Source organism: Sceloporus undulatus, chromosome 2 (genome assembly GCF_019175285.1).
Source record: "Sceloporus undulatus isolate JIND9_A2432 ecotype Alabama chromosome 2, SceUnd_v1.1, whole genome shotgun sequence".
In the NCBI taxonomy this organism is placed as follows: Eukaryota; Metazoa; Chordata; class Lepidosauria; order Squamata; family Phrynosomatidae; genus Sceloporus; species Sceloporus undulatus.
The window spans coordinates 249,385,906-249,396,069 of NC_056523.1; the positions used below are offsets into that span (position 1 = coordinate 249,385,906).

General features: G+C 39.3%; 1 protein-coding gene across 3 annotated transcripts in view; it reads right to left on the reverse strand.

Moving 5' to 3' along the window:
• Positions 1-2,377: 2,377 nt before the first annotated feature.
• LOC121922684 (transducin-like enhancer protein 1) overlaps positions 2,378-10,164 on the reverse strand; it is an 89,256-nt gene continuing 81,469 nt past the window's right edge. For all 3 annotated transcript variants that reach the window (XM_042452394.1, XM_042452395.1, XM_042452393.1), the window contains exons 17-20: positions 4,824-4,971; positions 4,013-4,163; positions 3,314-3,390; positions 2,378-3,000 (exon numbers count right to left, since the gene is read on the reverse strand). In XM_042452394.1, the coding sequence (XP_042308328.1) occupies positions 2,893-3,000; positions 3,314-3,390; positions 4,013-4,163; positions 4,824-4,971 (484 nt within the window). In that variant the 3' untranslated portion in view covers positions 2,378-2,892. The remainder of the gene's footprint in view (positions 3,001-3,313; positions 3,391-4,012; positions 4,164-4,823; positions 4,972-10,164) is intronic.

Sequence of the window (10,164 nt, forward strand, 5' to 3'; positions counted from 1 at the left end):
CCTCTTTCTTGTGATAACCAGCTGTATATCAGACACCGGGAAACTGCAAAATGGATCATAGTGCCAGGAAAGGTTTATATGTAGGAAGACTTTTTTGATACATTCTTATGCCAGGTCATATAGGCTATATAGGTTAAGACCAACAGCTTAATTAAATTGCACTTGGAAACATGGTTAAAACAGTATATAGCTGCACTCAGTGCAAAATACTGTACTACCAACAGCCTTTATATTGCCAGAAAAACGGGGAAAGTTTGTGACTTAAACTGAAAATTACAGAGAAGGATTGACCTCCTGGAGTCAACTATTACTGGTTGCTGTAAATCTACTTCAGGAGGGTCAGATAGCATGCACACAAACTCATCTCAGATCTTGACAGACAGAAAAGGCCTAATAGAATCCCCCCACAGTGAAGGTTATAAAAAAGACTGATTGCCCCATGGCTACATACTATCGCTAAGCCTTGTAACTCTGTTTCTGGGGGTTCAGTTCATCAAAATAACGTGCTGCTGAAATTTATGTCTCAGCATATCAGTGATCATTGAGAACTCTGCAGTAGGAACTTCCCGTGTTACCTGTATATTAAACACTGCATATGTTTACTGAAGTTACAGAAGTAGAGGCAGTCAGTGTCACTTTCCACCAGTTCTCGATTCCTGAAAGGAGGTGTGTGTGTTTACACATATACACACCTTCAAGCCACCTGTCCACTCAAGATGACCCTGTGAATTTCATTGGGTTTTCTTAGACAAGAAATACTCACAGGTGGTTTGCCATTGCCTTCCTCTGAAATATATCCTACAACACCTGGTATTTATTGGCTGCCTCCCATCCAAGTAGTAACCTAGGCTGGCCCTTCTAAGCTCAGACAGGAACTGATGCTTTTAGGGTATTTAGGTCCGTCTCCTAGGAGGACTGACTGTGAATATACAAATCTACACTCATTTATCTGGAAAACCAGAACCATCCCATTTACAAAACATAACACACGGACTCTTTTCTGAGCCTTTAAATCACATTATTTGCAAAAGCACTGTGAAAAGCAAAGGAGCAATTAAGATACCTCAAATTGAAGAACAGAAATGTCATGATTTTTTTTTAAAAAAAATATCCCAGTAGATTAGCCATTTTCAAGTACTATACTTGTAAGTTTGATATACAGTTCTTGTGAATAGTCCAAAAGCAGAATATTAAGCTTTAACTACAGCCTAGAAAAAATACTTTTTTGGACTACAACTCCCAGAATCTCAGCCAACATAGCCAGAAATTATGTTAGAATTCTGGGAAATTCAATCCAAGGACAATATTTTAAGTATATCTGTTGACAGATATGTCCCACTGACTTCAGCATGATTTATTCCCAGGTACGTGTATATGGGATGGAATCAGAGAAAAGTAAATTACCAGGCTCTAAACTTGTTGCTACAGAAGCTGCACAACAACTGCACACGAAAATGTACAGTCATCCATAGTCATGATGATGCACATCTAAAACATGACCATTAAGCATATATAGACAAATAACGGTACTAATTTTAAAGGCTATTAGACTATGTCATCAAGAATAGTTAATATTTTACATTCCAAATGCAAACTTATATATATTAGGGCTATTACCATTCCATACTGCTATAAAATGGATTCAGTAGAATGAACATATAAATTGAAAAGAAAACTAATGTCTCTTCAGCCACAGAAGGACATTTGTTACCAAAAGGAAAAACTTTTGTCAGCAGTTGAACCAATGTGGTTCTCAGATGCGTGTCACTTTGTTAACATTCTTCTGATTTACTGCAGAAAAGCTTCTCACTTATCAGCAAGGAAATGGCAAATATCTTAACAGTATAATGGATATCTACTCATTGTCATATCGCTCTCCTATGATTCATTCAGAAACCATTGGCCCTACCTCTTTTTCTGAAAGTACTATTAGCTTTGCTGCAGCATGGGACACAATGTGGCAGTGGAATGGACCCAAAGAGGCAAAAGATTGGACACTTTTTTCCCCTGAGACAACATGGAAATCAACCACAGGTTATAAACCATCAGGAGATTACAATCTATACTCCTTCACAATTCCTTTACAGACAACTCTGAGTAAACTGTTCATAAAAATTCGTATTTCTGGTCCCCCCTCCCAAATGTATAAAATTCTTGCTTTACAGTTTTCCGTAGTACAAACATGAATTCTGAATGGAAACTATTTGCAGCAAATTAACTACAGTAAAGCAGGCTTTATAATTATACAAATTTATAAAATCTTAAAAACCTCAGCTAAAGCTTCACAATTCTACTTTGGTTTATGAAAATATTTAAATTACAAAATGGTTTTTAACGATAATTTAAAGGTCACTGAGGGAAATAAAGAGACAGTTCATTGATACTAAAGCCTTTACTGTAATAAACCAAATATATTTACAATTTATACAAAGCTTGATCTTGAACAAAAAATACAAAAACCCATATCCCAAAAGGCAAAACCAGGAAACAAGTTTATCCAAGAGACCACTGTTCTACACATGACAGAATGCAGGTGGAATTGCAAGTGCTGGAACGTAATCCCACTTATTCAAGCAATGAGCATGATTTTTATGAGTTCATAAAAAGGAAAATAAGACCCCAAAGGCTGCAACCATCTTCAGCAGATGCCTCTTTTTAAAAATCCATCAAAACTATGCTATATTAGTCCATTTTGCCTTCTTGCTTCATATTGGTCCAGTAGCTGGATGCCAAAGTTGCCTTCGTTTTAATAGAACTTGAATAGCATTGTGTGAAGATGTGAGAAAACCAAGTTCTTCCCTTTTTTAATTACAAAAAGGAAAAGTCTTTCTACATCTACAATGTAAGAACATTTTGGCCCAGTTCAACTCTTTATATTTCCAACATAACTTCTCAGTAGATAACTTCATAAACAGTAGCTTTCTTGTCTCCAGAGCCAGTAACTATGTATTTATCATCAACGGAGATATCACAGCTAAGCACAGAAGATGACTCTTTGGACTAGAAGAGAGAGGGGAAAAAACCACAGATATAATATGCTGTGTTTGTGTATGTGTGCAAGAGAAAAATTACCCTTGTTCATTTCCCCCCACAAAATGCCAAGCTCAAAATTTTTGGGTTAAGAGATAATGGGCCCGATGTGGAACAAAACTTTCTGAGGATAGAATAATCCTGCACCCACTTCTCTGAATTCTTTGGTGCAAGTGTGGAATACAGATACGAATATGAATTGTAATAGGATCTTTTTTGGCTTCTTCCCACTCTCTCCAAGAGCCTAAGTCCCCAAATCCTCTTTAGGAGCAAATAGTCTCACCTGGAATATACTGGCACCATATGGAGTCCGCCAGGCATTTAGGAGGTTATCTTTTCCAGTACTTACAAACCATTTACCTGAAATAATATCAGCAATAAGAACCAAGTAAAACATCTGAGATCAACATGTCAAACTATATATTTTTTGATACTTGTATCTTAAAGGAGCTTTCCTCCCCCCCGCCAATATGGCTAAACTGCTTCTCAGATTTCCTTGGTATGTTTCAAGATTACTGGGACTGGGGGAGAGAGAAAGATGCTAGGGAACAGAGGGCATGAAAGACTGTCAAAGATTTCCATATAGAAAACAAATATAATTGCCTGCATCATTCAATAATCTCTCATTTTGACAAATGTTTCTGTATGGTTAACCAACAACTGTATTGGTAATAAGCCTCAGGGTCTTCTAATGGCAAATCCACCATGGCAAAAGACTTGTATAAAGACTAAACTAGCTAAATAAATAAATATATACATGCATGCATGCAATAAAATGAAACAACAAAAAAGATAAGGTACGGGCACTTTTCAAAATACTCAAAATGCTACAGCCTTGCAATCTATGTATATGAATGCTGCTTTCATGGTGTTGCCAGTTTACAGACATGAACCTGTAGCCTTCATACCTATCCTGGGGGAGGGATGTTACCTTTCATTTTTCAATTGTTAATGGTTTCTACTCACCCCTTTTCCAACTTACCACAGTAAGCAAACTTGAGAGAGAGGACACAGCTCTCATGCAGATGAAGCTGATATTTGTCCGGTTTATTTACATGCAGCACTTCCACATTACTGCTCTCCATTCCCACAGCCAGCCATTCACCAGTAGGGCAATAGCCAAGGGAAAATATCTTTTTAAAAGAGAAAAAAGAAAGAGAGAGAGAGCAGGAGAGAGGGAGAGAGACAAAAGTGGAGTTACTTAGAGGAAAGGGGGAAAAACAGAACCTTGAATCTCTTTTAAAATACAGAATGATTTGAAGCAAAAAGGTAGTGTTGGGATATTAGTATTGAGATATTTGTATTTATACAAATATAAGTACACATAATATACAAGTAATATAAGTACATATATAATATATCATTTGTTGTGCTAATCCTGTAACGTGTAGCAATGACATGTAGACTTATCTTCCACAGTTCCATGGCATTTCTATTTCCTTTGCTTTCACTACCAAAGCTTTGGCAAAAAATGTCATTTTATTTCCCTATTTAATTCTACTTTCAATAGAAATATGTTGTTGTTGTTCTAAAAAAAATGGTACAAACAGTGAGGTGCAAATTACCGATAGGGTGCCTCACAAAAAATGATTGTGCCTCATAGTAAATACTACCTCAATACAGTTCAAAGGTATACCAACAATTCATGTGAAGAGTAGTTGTAATATTAATTATTAAGAGTAGTATTACTGTTCTTAAGGCTTTGAACCTCACCCCAATGTTAGTAAATGTACCCACTATAAGTATTGTAATAATCAGAGACTTCAGAAATGCTGTAAGAAAATACTAGACACCTGGGATGTGAAGTCATGCTGCTGTAGCTGCCTCCCTTCTCTCAAGTCCCAAGATCTGACAGTGTTGTCCAGACCTCCCGTCCAGAGCTTGGTACCATCATTAGAAATGTCAATACAGCTGGCTCCATCTGTGTGGCCCTGGAATTGCCTGATAAAACAAACCAGATTGAATAATGATTTCCTGCCAGAACTAAAGGTAAACACTGTTGTGTTGTTAGTTTTGGACTCTGTGTGTGTGTGTGTGTGTGTGTGTGTGTGTGTGTGTGTTTGAAATCTCTACATTTTGGCAGACAACAACCCTGTTCCTTCTCCCCACCATGTAAAAATATGCTCCCTGTATAAAAGCTATTTTGAATGTGCCAAGACCATGGAAGTATATGACAAACTAGTAAATGACCACTAACCACCTATCTGCATAGATCTGTAAAAGGTAAGGAGATGACTTGAGGAGATGTAATGTAATGCACTAGGATGACACCTGGAAATAAAAAATTAACAATTAAGCACATTAAACTCAAAGTACAAAAGACAAATAATCTCAACAGAGGCAGCCAGTTATTTATAGTCTTTGCTTAAACTGCGAATCAAGAACATCTAAAAAAAAATACTTAAAAGATGCAGCTATATAAACACATGCAGAATGGGAGCCAAAAAACCCTACACTTTTGACTTGTATTGGCTGAGTTTGTAAAAACGATGCCCTTGATAGCAAATAGGTCATGATCTGTCATCATTATCCAACTATGGTTTACATTAAAAAAAAAAAATCTCAGTGTCCTGCAACCCCTGCTCTCAGTAACAAAAAGTCAGCTCAAGCCTCCTTTAATCCCTCAACTGGTGTGTTCAGAGTGCCTCCTTTATTCCACCAGCAATTAGCTTTAGATCTCTGCCTTTACAGCAAAAGAGAGAAGAATGGCTGCCATGGGACAAGCAATGAATCATGTCCAAAAATCACTGGTCCGAAAATTCAAGGAGTTATCAGTTAGCCCACTTCTTTTATTTTCTGCTACTTTTACTAACAAAAGTGAGGATAAGAAGTGAACCACAACAAATTGGCAACCAATACTTAGTGCTCAGGAAACCTGGCAAGAACTCAGCTGCTCCACGGTCATTAAGTACATTAGAAGTGGATAAGCAAAAGCCCTTGCTTTTACTATGGGAAACTGGAAATACAGACACAGACACCTTTGCCCAGGTAAATGGCAAGTGAGCCCACTCCCCCACCCCACATGTTTCTTCATGTCTAATATGAAGGTATTTCTGTATGTAGAGCTTTGTATCCAATCACTAAATGGTTAGACAAGAAAGCTTATTTCCATTCATGCTCATTTGTCTTCTCTTGCATGAACTAAACCTGGTATGTTATTTATTAATGCAGTGGTTCCATACTGGCACTGGAAACCAATATGAAGAAAGCATTTTGTATTTTGTGCTGCTCACCAGGCACAGCTGCATTCTTACTCTCATTCTGAACACAATCACTGGCATCCTATTGGTTAGTCCCAGCTACAGCAGACTTATGGAGTCTACTGTTGAATGGCAAGTTAACACATCAGTCGATCTCACTAATTCAATGGGTCTATTCTAGTTGGGATTAATGACAGGATCCCAGCCTCTATGTTATATTCCCTTCTGCACTGGCATATCAAGAAAGTGCTGGGCAGTAAGATGGTTAAGGCAATGGATGCTGTAAGCAGAAATAACTACAAAGACATGACCAATAGCATCAATATTATTTGCATCACTTGCATTATAAAAGTCACTTTGGCAACAGACACTTTTTTGACCATAGATATAATAAAGATATGAGAGTTCTGATTTTCACATTCCTTTCTCTATTGAAGAAAGCAGCAAAGCATTTCTTGAGATTTCACAGAGAGTGCCAATTAATCACAACGGATGAATATTGGCTGTTTCCTCTAACATCGAATGGCCTACTTGTGTGCTCAGGCATTTTCCCAATCACTAATGTTGTCAGTATCCAAAGGGATCTTGTAGCACCTAGGAGACTAACTGAAAGAAGGAAGCTGATAGCATAGGCTTTTGAAGACTTGAGCCTACATCTTCAGATGCATGAGGAAGCAGACTCAAATCTACAAAAGCTCATGCTACCAGCCTCTTTGTTTCAGTTAAGCCTAGTACACAAGAAGTACTAGGCCTAACTGAAGAAGTGGTGTGCTGCCACTGATACTAGGGTTCCAGAGCACGCAGCAACCGCACACTCCGGAACCCTAGTCTGTATGGGAGGCAACATCATGGTAGCATCCTATCCATATGGGCACTGCCATGATGCTGTCGATGCCACACAGCATCCCCACGACCATGCCAGGAAGAGACGTCATAAGGGCTGTGACACAGTCTTTATGACATCTCAGGAAGGAGCTGCATTTTGCAGCTCCTTCTTAGAGCGTATCGTTCCTGTGGCAACCGCACGGCTGTGGGAAAGATCCAGAAGAGAAAGGGGCTGCCCCTTTCTCCTCATGGCTATTGGGGTGTCCAGGGGCTTGAAGCTGCACGAACACCCCTTTTCTGGGCATTTTGCCACTTCTCTTTGGCCCGGAAAAATACCAGGTTGGGGCCACAGATGGACTATCCAGTTACTGTGGCCCCAATCCAGCACTCCCAGGGGTGGTACAGACCTGCCCCTTTCAGGCTTGTCTGTACAGCCCCTTTGTCTCAAAGGTGCTACAAGATCCCTTTGCATACTGATTTTCCAGACTAACACAGCTAGGTCTTTGAATTCTACCACCAATGTTGTTATTTTACTCTGCTTTTATAATATGTCTTTCATTATTTTATGTTTTTAAAAACTTTATTGTGTTTAAGTGTATCTGTTTTTCTGCCAGTCATTTTGATTTTAGAATAAAATAAAATGAGAAACAATAATGAAAGAAATTTTATTTAATTGTTTGCAAACAAACTGCTAATGGCTATGATTTGTCCCTTCTTCCCATAAGCAACGTTTATTGTTTAAATACAATGCTTCCCTTTGAAAGGGTCTGTTCAATTATGTGTGAGATGGGAACCTAAGCATTCAATGTTGCTGGATTAAAACTTCCATCATTCCCCACCATTAAATACACTGGTGAGGGCTTCTGGGAGTTGATGTCCAACAGTGTGCCTCACCTTCTGTATTTCTGCATGTATTTCTAATGAGCATGGCAAAACAAGACAGCTGAAACACATTTGGATTAAGGAAATAACAGCCTCAAGAAATGTACAAGCAAGAATCAAGTGAAAGATGCTGTTCCAGATCATATGTTACTGGGCAGAACATTTTTGGTATGCAAGTCCAACTGTGGCTCATGGGTCAGACACAAAAGTAAACAGCAACCAGTAGTGAACTTGACTTCAGAAGCAGTTGGATACAACATAGTCCATTTGTGGGCCCCAAGAACAGCCACTATACAACATAAATGGATCCATATCTACATTCTGCAACCTATCTTTGCACCATAAAAGCAAAAACTCATCATGATTTAAGGCGGGTCATTTAGAATTCCCAGCCAGAGAACTCTTAGGCCTCATTGAACTACAAACCTCAGAATGCAACAGGAAGCAGCCAGAGCAGTAAAAGTGCAATAGCAGCACTATAAGAGTGTAGTGCGGTAATGTGGATAGTTCAAAGCTCAAACCATTACATCCAACTGGTCTACATAAAAGTGATACAGACTGAAAGAAATTGAATCTACTTGTATTTTGGACTACCTTAGTATGAAGTTTTGGTATTTCCTATAAGTGGAGAGCTCTCACAGCTCAGTGCATAATTAAGATGACTCACACAGCTTGCAAAGTGTCCAGAAATGCTTAAGCATCCAAACTCTGAAGCTTTAAATAGCTTCTCATTACCAAGGCAGGTGCAAATGTCAGCTGCACTTGCTGAGATTTACCGTTGGCTTCTACCAATTTTGTTTCGATGTATGAAAAGTTGGTCTTCTGGTCCACCAACCACTGTCATATTACAAAGCTATGTGGGGCAGTTCTGAACTACTGTCCTGCCAAGACATTTGCATCAAGGGGCCAATCAAGGACACATTAGATTAACCCATTAAATCTGAAGGCCTCAAAGAAAATTAGGTATGTGGACATTATGTTAACCACACTCCCTGCTTTACAAACCTGTGTTAGAGACTATATGCAGAAAGAAAAAATCACTTAGATATGGGGGAGGGAGGGTGTGGAGGATCTGATCAGCTGCCAAAAATGAACTAGGAAAAACAGAACACATAGAATTCATGAGCTAATTTCTAGATTTATTTGTCCTTTAAGCATTTTCAAAAAATACAATAGGCAAGCCTACCCCAGTACAAGGTCCTTGATGCCAAGAGACTGAAGTAAAAGCCTGAAAAGTTTAGGTTAGCATAAATGCCTAAGGCATCTTGGAGACATCCACTTGGCCAGTATAAGAATACTTTCTTAAATGTGCATTAGGGAAGCTGCAAGTGATGAGGAAAGAGCAGTGTTGAAACATGGCAAGGCTCATCAGTTGGCAAATACCATTTGCACTCATCCAAACCAAAGCTGGTGTAGGTGTTTGAGTGTTGGACTATGACTCAGGAGACCTGGGTTCAAATTCCTGCTTGGGACAAGTCACACTGACTCAGCCTCAGAGGAAGGTAAAGGTAAACTGTGTCTGAACAAATCTTGCCCAGAAAGCCTCATGATAGGTTTCCTTTAGGGTCTTGGACTATAACTCCCTATTTTCCCCCACCCATTATGGTCACTGCTGCGCTGGCTAGGGGATACTGGGCAGGTTTTCCATGCTCTGAGCCAACAGAATCACAGGCAATTCTTTTCACATTTAGCCAAGTTGTATGAAAGCAGAATTCCAAAATCAAAATTTAATACATCTCAAAGTACATCTCTCTTCTGGACAAATTAGAGACTTTCAGACTGTACTTTAGTATCTGTGACCTATCCATGTCTTATGAAAGAAGGGGTATGATACAAGACAGAATACAGAAAGAGTTTCATGAATATAATACAGGAATACTGGGACTGGTTTAACAAGCGGTATATGTAGGCTTGCCATTTCATGGCTCCAGGTGGGACCTGCCCGGTTTTTTGACCTTGGGGAAGGTCTTTCCTGGCTTCTGCATTCTGTCCCTGGGACAGCTGGACGTCTGATTCTATCTTGCCTCCCCTTCCAAAGCAGCCTCCATCCGTTTGTGCTGGAGAGGCTGCAGCCAGGCTTCCAGCTCCTGCATGATCCCTATAAATGGTCCGGCAGGGAGGAGGAGGAGCTTTTCATTCAGCCCAGCAGAGACTTGTGAAAATCACAGTTTGGAGCTCAGGAGCAGAATGAATCACAGTCACTGAAAAAGTAGCAGTTCTGTGAAAA